Source organism: Artemia franciscana, unplaced genomic scaffold (assembly GCF_032884065.1).
Source record: "Artemia franciscana unplaced genomic scaffold, ASM3288406v1 Scaffold_284, whole genome shotgun sequence".
Taxonomy (NCBI): Eukaryota; Metazoa; Arthropoda; class Branchiopoda; order Anostraca; family Artemiidae; genus Artemia; species Artemia franciscana.
This window is the reverse complement of record NW_027063596.1, coordinates 918309-932572: the sequence shown is the minus strand read 5'-3', so window position 1 is coordinate 932572 and position 14264 is coordinate 918309. Positions and strand designations below refer to the sequence as shown.

Below are 14264 nucleotides of genomic sequence, written 5' to 3'. Positions count from 1 at the left end.
TTCTATTGTGTGAAAATTCTGAAATACTCAATTGATTTAGAATTATCGGAAAAACTAGACACAAATTAAACCACAAGTTTCAGAGGCAGTAAATCCTGCACAGAGGCGCATTTGCTTTTACATGGTACAGGTGGTCCTACAGAACAAACGAGTAAAATAGACATTTATTTTAACGTTTCATGTAACTTGATGATTCAGTTGTGGCTTGGAAAAATTGCGTACAGGTTTAAACCAGTTTTAGTTTATAACAAATAAATGATACATAGCTTTGTCCTTCAGCGTCCCCTAGACCATCATGACTGCTTGAAAATCGTTCGAGCACTTTTTACGCGTCGGCAGAATTAAATCGGGATAAACTAGTTAAAAAAAGTCAATCCAGTTGCTTCAAAAAGAGATTCCGATCTTTCTAGAAATGAGCTGGAGCTAAAATTTGCCATCCTTCGGTGGAATTGATTGCTAGGGCCCTCTGCTGGAATTAGTTGCTAGGGGTCCCCCACGGTGAAATTTGATGCTATGAGGATTAGTCGGGTAGAATGATGGGGGCCCGGTGGGATTAAATGCTATGGTCCCTGCTGGAATTGCTTGCTATGATTCCCAACTTTTTTAATTCATGGTTCTTTCCGCTTATATTTCATCCTTTATAAGTATTTTACGGTTTGTTCTTTCGTTTTTTGTTTAGATTTACTTTTCTTTGTGTTTAATAATGCTTGTAAATGCATTTTTATTAAAAGAAATTGTGTATATTATTCCTTAGATTTATTGTTCCACAATAAATCTTCAATATATGCCGCTAATGCAATTTAAGCATCTTGTACCCTATGTACTTAGGTATGCTCGTTCAAGATTGTCTCTAATATAAGTGCTTATTTCTGTGTAGTGAAGAGGAAAAGAAATACTTTTGATTATATATGAAGGTATATCATACTCTAACCATAATGTTACTCTCACTTTTATCTCTGATAACACGTTATGAACAAGCCCCAATATTATACAATTATACTCTCTAAAGCATTACTTAACCTACAGATGCATATCAAATGTAAATAATTTCTAGTAATCAATTTTTTCCTCGGCGTGTCAATTAATGCGGCCAAATTGGAACTCGCAATTCATTTAATTGTTTTAGAAGCTGGGCAAGGATTTCTCCGTGCGAGGAATAGGTTATCGTGTTGAAAGTATCCCCAAATCATAATAATGGAGAAGCATTCATAGTCCACCCTTCTAGCACTCCATTTTATGGCAACAATATGTCTTTTGAATCCTAATCTGGAAAAAAAATCTTTGGATTATAAGAGTTCCCTGACAAAAACGATTTGAAAAAAAAACACCTTGAAACTAATTAAATCCCGAAGAAAAAGCAAAACCTGAAGAAAATTTTTTCTTAAAGTATTAGGTAACAACCAACGTTTTATTCCAATCAGTTACGACTGGGATTGCCCTCTTCACTGGTAGACTCTAACAAGTCCTATTACGTAACAGCTAAAAGTAAACAAAGCCCATTACGTAATAAGCACCAGATTGGTCAGTTATTTGGATACTAGGGGCTCGGTGACGTAGGTTGCTAGAGCTCCAGTGGAATGATTGGGTCATTCCAGATGTTATCCCGTTGGAATAGAATGCTCGGCCCTTTTCGTTGAAAAGACTACTAGATTTCCCGGTGAAATTAGAAACTAAGGCTTCCGTTGGAAATGAATGTTAGGATAAACAATGAAAATGGAGGCTAAGGCCCCCTGGTCGTTAGGTTTATGGGTCTGATGAAAGTTGTTGCTAGGGACCCTGTTGGAATTCCTCTCTAGGGCCTCGGGTGATTTTGCTGCTATGAACCTAGTAGAATTTCTCGCTAGGGTCCTTTGTCTTGAAGGTTCCTCACTAGCGGGACCTTAAGGCTTTTCCCTAGCCCTTGCAGATCTTTAAGAAAGAACACTTGCTATTGCGTAACAAACAATCCCTATGATGTAACATCTAAAGAAATACTTATTTTTCTTACCCTGAAGGTTTTTCTCTACAACCTTAGGTTTTTTACAGACTTTAAGAAACTGTGACGTAACAATCAAGGAAGACAGGATTTGGTGGGGGTCCCAAAGGTTTCCTTAAGGAGTCATAGAAAAACTATTAAGTAGTTAATTCATGCATCGGTTATTTAGCCCTCTCAATTACGTATTGAACACCAACATCTCTTAGAAAATTAGTAACGTCTGTGTCTCAAGAATTTTTGAAGGAAAACATGTCTGGACCGGGTTTCGAAGTGGTACTGTGTTGTTGGACATTAAAAGCTTACACTACCTAAAGAGAAAGAATCTTTTTAAGTAGATACAATTAACAAATTCACCATTTTCTTTTATTCAAAAAGTCCATAAGTCCTATTATTGAATAGACTCAAATCTCAAGCCGTCTGAAAAATATGTGACGGTCGGATGAGAGTTTATTTAAATTTGTTTATTTTAGGTCTTATCAAAGTCTTTTTTTATTATCTATACTGGATTTTAGATTGCTCAAACAATTTAAGAGATAACAGAACACACAAAGATCATATGACATATATTTTTTTGAGCTGTGGCATAGGTTCGTTGTTGTGGTTTAGTTAATAGCATTTAGTCTTTTTTGTCAAGTAAGTCTTATAGCCTTATCCATCTAATTCCCTTATACCCTCAACATACCCTGAAAGTTTCAGTTTAGTAGGTCAAATTTTGTTTGTCAAAAGGGCGCACCAGCAATATCTTAGGATTGTCCAAGGCATTACATTGAAACTTTTGGGGAGTGTTCATGAGGGTGTGAAAGTCATATAACAGCAATAAGTTTCACATATATATATATATATATATATATATATATATATATATATATATATATATATATATATATATATATATATATATATATATATATATATATATATATATATATATATATATATATGTATATATATATATATATATATATATATATATATATATATATATATATATATATATGTGTGCATATATATATATATGTATATATATATATATATATATATATATATATATATATATATATATATATATATATATATATATATATATATATATATATACATATATATATAATAGTTAATAGCATTTAGTCTTTTTTTGTCAAGTAAGTCTTATAGCCTTATCCATCTAATTCCCTTATACCCTCAACATACACTGAAAGTTTCAGTTTAGTAGGTCAAATTTTGTTTGTCAAAATGGCACACCAGCAATATCTTAAGAGTGTCTAAGGGCATTACATTGAAATTTTTGGGGAGTGTTCATGAGAGGGTGAAAGTCATATAACAGCAATATGATTTATATATATATATATATATATATATATATATATATATATATATATATATATATATATATATATATATATATATATATATGTATATATATATATATATATATTTATATATATATATATATATATATATATATATATATATATATATATATATATATATGTATATATATAAATATATATATATATATATATATATATATATATATATATATATATATATATATATATATATATATATATATATATATATATATATATATATATATATATATATATATTGTCTTTGTAATTTAGCGTGTTTGTTTTCTTAGCAACTGTTAAGGGTATATAATTTCAAAAATGGATGTTACACACGATTAATAAAGAATGTGTGCATCCCGGTTATTTAGAATCTGCAAAATGCAGGAAAACCGAATGATATTTTTTAGAAAGGATCGTTGCTGGGAATTTCCGATTAATCAAAACACACTAATTAGAAACAAAAACTAGAACTATATATTTTAATTCCCAAGATAAGTACATGAAAATATAACAATCTTTTGCACTGGAAAACAAAAAAAATATTAATTTTACAAAACTTTCTGGGAAAGACGTTTTTCAAAGAAAAGTAAAGAGCAATATAAAATCTAGGACAAGCAAAACTAGAAATCAAAATTACCACAAATTAGAATTCTAGAATAATTGATACCCCAAACGAACATTTATCATAGGTTGTGCAATAGCGCAGCCTTAGTAAAGAGCGATGTTTTTCGGACTAATGCACTTCGTAAGGAAAAAATTGTCATAGATATTTTTAAGCGAGTCATTCCATTGGAAATTGAAAGTTTTACTCTCTTTTTTAAGAAAAATAAGCGATTGGAGGGCAGCAAATCGCCCTTCAAGTCCCAAAAATTTTATTTTTAAGAGAATACTGCTATTGTAAATTGAAAGTTCTAGTGTACTTTTTAAGAAGAAAAAGAGATTGGAGGGCAACCAGCCCCCATATCCCCCCAAAAAATTAGAATTTATGATAATTTTTCTATTGGAAATTGAAACGTCTTGTGTTCTTTTAAAGAATAAGAAATGACTGGAGCACAACGAATTCCCTCTCCAGCCCAAACAGTTTCTTAAGCCAATCAAATCAAAACTTTGAGATTGCTATTTTGTTCAAATTAATTGAAAGGTCCAATAGTTATGTTTTTGGGCATGGCAATCTCCCAAATACCCCAGGGCAAGAGGTTTGAGTCAAATTAGTTGCCAATTAGTAAAATATTAGGTTCTTATGGAAATAATGGTCCTATATACTCCTAAGGGGGCCCATTTAATTTAAAATCATGAGTTCTAGTTTTTCTTGTAAAGAGTCAAAAGTGATCGGACGGAAAATCGCCTTGCTCTCTTGAGGTTTCCTCTAGATTGCAGTGAACAGAAATTTTAGAATTGTCATTATAATAAAAGAAAAATCCAAAAGATACATAACAAGACTTTCAAAGTTGACACAACCCCCCGAGCATAGAAGCAAGGGTCATAAGTTATTCGCTTGGGGCATGTAAGCCTCTAATTGAACGGGTGGTCGTATTAACTTGAGCAGAGGCTCTTTTGATTATAAATCTAAGGTTATAGTCTGTTTTATGAGTTGAAACTAATAGACGATTGCTGTTGCCCTTTTAAGAGCCAAAAGTGAACGGAAGGTCATCAGCCCCCTTACCCTTCATTAGCTCTTTAAAAATCTCGATTGATTATATATCCAATCCAAATTTCAAGTGAGCTATTTTGTTCAGCAATGTTCAAAGGTCCAGTAATTATATTTTTTGGGAAACCTATCCCTCCCCCTACCACCCTCAGGGCAAGGGCTTTTAGCGAGTTTTTTTTCTGTTTTTTATCCAGATGTATAGAATATCCAGATGAACCACAACAGTGCTGCTTAAGCAAATATCTATGTGGGCGCAGGATTTTATTTACTTACTAATTTATTTTCTTTGACCAAGTTATTTTGTAAAGGCCGAGTTGTCACGAAAGATTCAAAAAGAGAATATTTGATTAGAAACTTAAGGTTCTACTGCAGTTTTTGAGAGCCAAAGTCATTGAAGGGCAGTAAGTCGCCTCCCACGCCCGTTCTTTCCCCTGACATACCCAGTCAAAATACTGAGATAACTGTTTTGTTCAACATAAAAGGTCGTAAAAGGTCTAAAGAGTCATAAACCTAAAAGGTCCACTAATCATATATTTTGGGCTAACATTTCCCCCACTGTCCTCGGAGAAAGGGCTGTTGGTCATTCTAGTTACCATCATTAGTATGTAAAGCTCTTATAGAAGGGGTGGTCGCATAAATTTCGAAGGGGGATTGTTCGATTGTTAATCTCAAATCCTAGTGTATTCTATTCAGCACTGTTGACAGATCCAGTAAATATATCTTTGGGGATACCTATCCCTCCCTCTACCACCCTCAGAGCAAGGTCTGTAAGTCAGGTAGTTGGCCCGTTTTCTAAATATGGTATGCTCATATGCAGCACAGTAGCACTGCCTAAGTAAAGATTGATGTGGGTGCAGCGTAATATTTATGTACTAATTTATTTTCTTTTACCAATGTATTTTTTAAAAGCCTGAGTTGTCACAAATGATTCAAAAAAAGCATATTCGATTAGATATGAAAGGTTCTACTGTAGTTTTTGAGTCAAAAGTCATTCGAGGGTAGCTAGTCTCCGCCTCACGCCCTATCTAGTCATATCTAGTCAAAATTTTGAGATAACTATTTTGTTCAACATATTTGGTCGTATAAGGTCTAAAAGGTCATAGAGCTTAAAAGTTCAGTAGTCACGTCTTTTGGGATGACAAGTCCCCCACTGTTCTCAGGGAAAGGGTTTGGGTTATTCCATTTAACTATTATTAGTATGTAAGGCTCTTGTAAAAGGGGCGGTCGTATAATTTTTGAAGGGACATCGTTCGATTGTTAATCGCAAGTCCTCCTGCCCCTTTTTAGAGCAAAAAAGATTGGAGAGCAACTATCTCCCCTTATGTCCTTTTTTTCCTAGGTGCAATCAATTGAAAGTTTGAGATAGCCATATTGCTTAATTAGTCCAAAAATTAAACAACAATACTATGGCATTGACACAACGTTTCAGAGCCTGGAGGAAAGGATTGAAAATCATACCCCATGGTTATATATGGTTTTAATGAAATGAATGGCCATATAATTTTTAAAGGAGGCTCATTTGATTGGAAATAGAAACTTCTAGCTCCTTGTTAAGAGAAAAAAAATTATAGAATTCAAATTAATACCCCTTTCAATGCCATATTTTCTCCAATTATAACCCATAATCAGCGGGAAGAAATTATAACTTATGTTCTAAGTGGATATAAGATTCTTATGGATCCCCTAGCCTCCTTTTTAAGAGTCTTTTGAGGCAAATATTTTGTTCAAAATACACCAAATATTATATAAATATAACTCTAGGGTTTAAGTACCCCCCCCCCCCAGAAAAAAAAGAAAAAATAATAAAAAACAACAACCTATTTAGGACATTTTATTCTAACTATCCTAGGAGTCAACCCCTGGCTCTCTCTTCAAGCCCTCCGAAAAAAAAACTCACTAATGATATTTGGCTTCAAAAATCTTGGGATCTGATCCCTGATCCTCCCCCCACGGCCTAAAGCCCTTATCCTAAAAAGCCTGTCCTTATCCTAAAAACCACAACTCATTAGCGATATACTATTTTAAAATAATAGGAGCAGACCCCTAGCCTTCCCTCTATAAGGAAACCTCCTCCCCCTAAAAAAAACTTAATAACGTTATTTTATTCCAAAGAACATTGGAGCTGACACCTGGTCTTTTCTCCATAGACCAACTCCTTCCCCTCTTAAAATAAAATCAAGAATGAAGTTTTTAGATCTTATTATTATTTATTATTAACTTGATTTTAATTCAACATATTTTCAAATTAAAATCAAGTTGGTTGACTGTGATGAAAGAGTCAAGAGCCAATGATGATTGGAGAAAAAACAAGACGTAAAAACCATGACTGATTGGAGAAAAGCCCAAAATGGGTTTGTTACTGATATTTTATTCAAAATAACCCAAGGAGATGACCCCCGGCCCTTGTTCCATGACCTGACCCCCCTTTCACCCCAAAAAAAATATTAAAGGTAGTTTGCTTCTGTGTTTTGGAATTACAAAAAAAAAGAAATTAAAAATAAAATCGGTGAACTGTTATGAAAAAATATCAGGGCTAATTCAATTAAAAGACAATGCAAACTTATTAACGATATTTTATTCCAAAAAATCAAAGAAGCTAACCCCTGGCTTTCTATTAATGATCCCCCCCCCCGCAAAAAATACATAAGCGAACAGACAATTGATTAGCGATATTGTATTCTAAAATCATGAGAGCTAACCCCAGGCCCTCCCATAATGGCCTAACCCCCACCCTTGTCTCTCGAAAAATATTATTTTTTTTATACCAAATTCATAAGTGTTGACCTTTTGTCCTCCTATCAAGGCTAGATTTGCCCCTTGAAAAATTCTGTTAGTTAAATTTCGTTCCAAAACAACAATATGTTTTTTCCCCAGAGACACGTCATATGAAGAGGTGGTCGTATAAGCTTTGGAGGAGGCTCATTCAATTACACATGGAAGTTATATTCCCTTTTTAAGAGTCAAAAGATCAGAGGGTATAAACCCCCTCATCATCACGTCCTTTTTCCAAAAATGCATTCAATATAAATTTTGAATTAGTCATTTATTAAAAATGGGTGTTATACTCCTACGGTATATAAGTTTCTTATGGAAGGATTTGTCGTATAAACTTGAGAGAGGTCTCATTTGATTAAATTTGCAGTTTCTATTACCTTTCTTAAGAGAGAAAAGTGATCAGAGGGTAAATAGCCCACTTCACGGTCTTTTGTCCCAAAATGCGTCCGATTAAAAGTTTAAATATTGTGGGACTCTCAGAAACAAACTTATTTACCACTGGTTAAGAAAGAATCAACTATGCTAGTCTGATAGTGTTAGGAAAAACTGAGAGTCTCCAATGCTAAGGTGTTGATTTTTATTGATTAGTGATCCCTTACTTCCACAATACGTGGGTCAGAACGGCTGATGATGATACGAATAAAAGATGTATGGATCAACATAATAATTATACAGACCTATGCTCCAAACTGCATTAGGCCACATGTCAAGTCTGAAAATTTTTGGTTTCAACTGCAAAAGCAAGTTGAGATATTTCCATAATAAGACCTTGTCCTTGTCACCTGCAACTTTGATTATATTGTTGGAGCCACTCTTACTAGAAACAAGGTTGTTATGGGTAGATTTAGCCTAAGACGACTTAACAAGAGGAAAGAACTTTCCATTGAGTTCTATAGAGATGACAATATGGATATTGCTAACACTCTCTTCCCGCACCAAGGACACTAAAGGAAACATCGAAGTCGCCAGACGGAAAAACCTAAAGTCTCATTGATTACACGCTCGTAACTAGGCATCTAAATTCATATGAGTTAGATACTCTTACCAAGGTTCATGGTTATTCTGGCAGTGACCATTCTCTGGTCATGCAGTAGAGATACTTCTGAAATTGATCCTTATGAAACACCCTCAAATACGCCAGACTTAAATCTTGGTACTCTGTGTTCACCCAAATATTGGGTGGGTAAATCTCTCAAATACTCCTATAACTCTATTAAAACAGGATTTTGATAAATTGATCAGTGACTCCTGTAAGACTAATTTCAGCAGAGTTCAGAATTAGGTTCAATTGTGATATGTTTTGTAAGGAAAACTTTTATAACATGTTTGGTGTTTTGTTGCTTCTTATAACATATTTGTTGTTATAAAGTTGGTTTTAGTGTTATTGATTGGGAAAATCACAAGTGGAAACCTTTTAACCGCTCAGACAACGCCAATCTTATAGGGATATTTGCAAAACAAGGAAAATTATCTCATTTGCAATAAACTACATCAATACAAGTGGGGTATCGCGGGACTCTCTAAAACACACTTTTCCACCACTGGTTAGAAAAAGGATCATTCTAGTGAAATGTTTGTTGTTGAAAAGTCTGTTTCCGTGTTATTTTACTAAAATTTGTTTTTAATGCTGAAATGTTTACTTTGACAAGTCTTGTAAAGCTCGGTGAACTTAGAACTAATAAACATATTAAACTTAAAGTTTAATATAAAAGTTAAATTAAAGTTTAATAAAGTTAAAGTTTAGTAAGTTTATAACAAATAAACTTAAAGCTTAATAGTAATAGTAACTTACAGCAAAACTAGCCCTACTTTAAATAAAGTGTGCGGCAAACTACTTTTAATTATCTGTAAAATAGGATTAATTATTGTGTAATCCTTTTGAAGGAACTAAATTGTTGAACACCTCTTAGACAATAAAATTACATGAAGTGTAATAAAGAAAGATCTAAACTTCTTGCAAATGGAAAAGAAGATTTTTATCTTATAATCATAAAATATTACTTCGAATATCGATAATTGGAATTCATTATTGAAAATAACATAGATAATAATTTTGCTAAGCACTGTGAATTAATGGCATTGTTAGAAATTTTCAAAAATATGAATTGGGCACATGTATGATAAACGCCCAACTAATGTTAGTCATTCATTAACGCATTATAGGACCATTAGTTTTTTTCATTAGTTTTTTCAGTTTAGCATGAGATAGATAAAGAGATTTGACAAACTATATGTAAAATATTCAATTTGGGCTATAAATTTGCACATTAGGTGGGGGGAGGGAGGTAAAGTATTTGGTCAGTGTTAAGTTAGGTACTTGATATGCAGAATAATTGTACCTAATAAATTAGGCATGCAGACCCGCTATACTTTTACCCTTCTTCCTTTTATGTATAGAAATGTATCCCAAATTTGCCTCTAAAGTATTATATTTTTATCTTACTTTGGTATATTTTATTAGGACTGAGCGTCAGAGAAACGTGTTTGAAGATCATTAAGTGGGGCATTTATCAGACACCTACCATGAGTAGCTGTAGTCCTATTATTGCATTAGTCTGAGTTTTCTGTGAATATTGTCAAAACTATTTTCTTATGCATGTTTACTTACTTGTTGACTTGTACCCTGACCTTTTTTTCAAAGGCAAAGATGAATTACATAGGTGTAAATTCTCCCAGATGTGGAAGAACTATCGAGCTACCATTGGAAGATGACGATTCCCTCCTCCTAACTACCCTGACAAGTCAGTTTCCAGATGCAATTGGGTTGATGTTCTATTGTGAATCATCACAAGCAACAAGAGGACTGAAACTTAGCGAAGGGAAACTATGGCCCCCTAGAGGAGGATGGTCAAACATCATTTACAGTTGCACCAGTATTAAAGGTAAGAATTGCTTATTGAAGTATTTCAATAAGTATGGATTGCAGAAAGTTCGAATTTTAAAAGTATAAACGGAAGTCAAAGACTCAAAGTGGAATATTTTTCCCTTTATTTTCATTCTAACGTTGTTTTAGAACAAACTCAGCCATAAAGAAAATTGAAATTGGATATTTAACACCTGGATAAGGATGGGGTATGGTAATGGTAAGTGGTAGTGGGCAGTGTGTTCAAAATACAAAGCTACTGGAGGCGGAGCAAACCTTTGTAATGTACAATTAAGCTCACCAGGTCGCTTGGTAAGTATACCCAATCATACCTTGCAGAGTGTTCAAATTTTAAAAGGATAAACAGAAGTCAAAGACTCAAAGTGGAGTATTCTGTAGTTATTTTCATTCTAACGTTGTTTTAGAGCAAATTCAGCCATCTAGAAAGTTAGAATTGGATTTTTAACACTTGAATAAGGATGGAGGATGGTAATACTAAATAATAGTGGTGAGTGTGTTCAAAATACAAAGCTATTAGAGGCAGCGCAATCCCTTGTCATGTAAAATTAAGCTCGCTTGGTCGCCTAATAGGTGTACCCAAGCATATATTGTAGAACGTTAAAATTTTAAAAGGATAAACAGAAGTCAAAGACTCGAAGTGCAGTATTTTGTATTTATTTTTATTATGACGTTGTTTTGAAATAAAAAAAAAATACCCATCCTGAAAATTGGACCTGAAATCTTAACACCTTGATAAGGATGGAGGATGGTAGTGGTAAGTGTGTTCAAAATACACTATAAGCTAGTACATTTATAAGAGCTAAAAAGAACTAATTTTTGTAAAAAATGCCAAATGTCCAATTTATCAAACAAATTCAACTTGAAAATCTTCCAAAATGAAGGATTCAATGAGTAATCCCCGCGAAAGCAACCAGTAGCCATAAGCGTACCGCATCTGGCAATACAGTGACAGTGGTCAGGTATGGCTTTGTAGTCAATGCGCTTAGGAAGGTTAAGAAGGCAAAAAATATTTTCGAGAGGACTGATGATGGATTGCCAAAAATCAGGCTTTTTTGGCCCTTCATTTAGGGCTAATCAAAAAACAATTTGTCCTCAAATGGCATAGGATAGTGTCAAAATGAAGGATTTGAAGGAAACTGGAACTTCATTGGGGAGATTAAAAATTGAGCTTTGGGATGAGGGAAAGCTACTAGAGACAGAGCAAACCCTTGTCATGTGAAATTAGACTCGCCCAGTAAGTTAAAATATTATGGCTACAGATCCTGTCCTAAACTAGCTTTGTCTAATATTGGACAGGCGTGACGTAGTTCTCTGCTTTGTTATTATATTTCTCTTGACAGAATCAGACCCCCCAGTCACATCATTGTTACATCTGTTAATAAGAAAAGAAAATCATGAAAGACATGATATTTGCTTGATTTAATAGTCGTACTTGTATTTGAAAAGCCTAAAATGGAAATTGGGTAAAATTAGTTTAAACAGTTTCCACCAGCACTAATTTGTTCCCTAATATGAAGAAATCATTGAATTGTTGTACCCTAATTTAACATTAAGAGAGTTAGTTTAAAAAGTTTCTACCAACACTAATTTCTCTCCTTATACTCCGTCCTCTTAAGTTTTTTTCCAGATTTCTCTAACAGATAGAGGAATCAGTGTTCTAAGTTATGTTCTTCTGTCTAAACTATCTTTATTTGGAGTGCATGGAGTCTCACTAGAATGGTTTAGGTCCTACCTCTCAGAGAGATCTCAGTATGTTTTGGTTAACTGTACTTCTTCCTCTACTTTGCCTGTATTGAAAGGTGTCCCACAAGGCTCTGTGCTTGGTCCACTTTTATTTCTAATTTACATCAATGATCTTGTTGATGGTCTTCATCCCCATGTTCACCCTGTTCTTTTTGCTGATGACAGTAACTTTTTCATTGCTGCGGTGGACCTGCCATCTGCCACTTCTATGGCTCAAGGTCTTCTTGATAAAATAAAGGATTGGTGCTGGTCAAATGGTATGGCTCTTAACAGCCGAAAGAGTGCCATTGTCAACTTCAGGACCCCTTACCGTATGCGAGACGTACAGGAGCCAATCACCCTGACTTTTGGGAATGATATTATACCACAAGCTACTGTGGTGAAATTTCTTGGTGTGTATCTTGACTGTTTTCTTTCTTTCAAACCGCATATAACTCACACCCGTTCCTTAATCCTCCGCCAGTCTTCAATGTTGCACCGGATTAACTCATTTCTTCCTCCTGATATTATGGTTTCTCTTTATTATGCTTTTATTTATCCTTACCTTTCTTATTGCTGCTCTGTCTGGGGTAATAATAATAAATCTCTTCTCTGCTCACTTCAAAGAGCCCAAAATAGGGCAGTGAAGGCTACTTTTCTTCTCCCTCGGCTTTACCCTTCCTCTGATCTTTATAATGATACTGGAATAGCTCCGCTGGATCATATTATAGGTAAAAGTACCCTTTATTTTGCGCATTCTGCTTTTCTAGGTACTCTCCCACCGCCCCTACAGCAGTTTTTCTCACGGACAGGCTCAGGTAGGTACTTTTCTTCTTTACGTAATTCTTCTCGACGATTTATTTTACCAAAACGATCTTCTACAGCAAGCCAGAGGTCTCCAGTATATCAATCAATTCTATTATGGAACTCCATCCCTTCGGATGTCCCTCTTTTTCTTTCTGCAAAGGCATTATTTCGTCGGGTATTTCCAATTCAATAATTTTTCTCTCTTTATTAATCCTTTCCTAATTTGTATGTCTCTTCTCTTCTTTTAAAATCATTTTCAGCTATATGTTAATCTCCTTCTAAATCTTCTATCTGTTAAATATCCTATCTATTCAATGTCCTTGTCTTGTTCCAGTGTTTTTTTTTTCTTTTTTTTTTTTTTTCTTGTTTTTTTTTTGTATATATTTTATAGTAGTGTTTTATTCTTGTTCTCTGTGGTCCATTACAAGCAAAGCTTCTTGGGCCTAGTAACCACTTTACTTTTGTAATAGTTTTTTCTTTTAGTATCAATAAATTGATTGATTGATTGATTGATTGATTGAAGTTTTCATCTTTTCTAGTTTCAAAAGTTATGCCTTAAACTTTGACTCATTGGTCAGTCAAGAAATTTATGCTTGAAATTTGAACAATGTTTAGGTCGAGAAATTATAGTGAACATAAATGTTGCTGTAGTCGTGTGTAATTTTGATTTTACCAACAGATGTGACTATGCTGTTGCTCAGGGATAAGTCACTTGTCTAGATTCTAACTGAGAATATTGTTAGTCGTTAGATTTCACCTGACTATCAGACCTTCTTAGATTTGTTTTAATTGCTCTTAATTTTAATTTTTTTTTACCTGTTATTTTATTCTGTTTTGATTTTTTTTTTTTTTAAATTTGGATTTGTTTCATCTTGATATCCATGTTTTTTTTCTTATCTTTTTCTTTATTTTATTTTTATTATGGTCTAAAACTTTCCAATTTTTGCCCAGAAAATGGGAACTAGATTACTTTGGGACATTCTCTAATATCAAACAGTTCGTGGTAACGAACTGTAGTAAGGAGCGACCCGGCTCAATAGTAACCAAAACTCTAAAAAATGGAATTTTGATGCCAATAATTACATCAAATGAATTGTATTT

General features: G+C 33.7%; 1 protein-coding gene across 2 annotated transcripts in view; it reads left to right on the top strand.

The window, feature by feature from the left end:
* The first annotated feature begins 2512 nt into the window (after nt 1-2512).
* Nucleotides 2513-14264, top strand: part of LOC136043016 (myosin heavy chain 95F-like) — a 78892-nt gene continuing 67140 nt past the window's right edge. Inside the window, exons 1-2 of one of the 2 annotated variants that reach the window (XM_065727900.1) lie at nt 2513-2562; nt 10392-10632. In XM_065727900.1, coding sequence (XP_065583972.1) covers nt 10398-10632 — 235 coding nt within the window. In that variant the 5' untranslated portion in view covers nt 2513-2562; nt 10392-10397. Of the gene's footprint in view, nt 2609-10391; nt 10633-14264 lie in introns of both variants that reach the window. The other variant, XM_065727899.1, reaches the window with a different exon arrangement.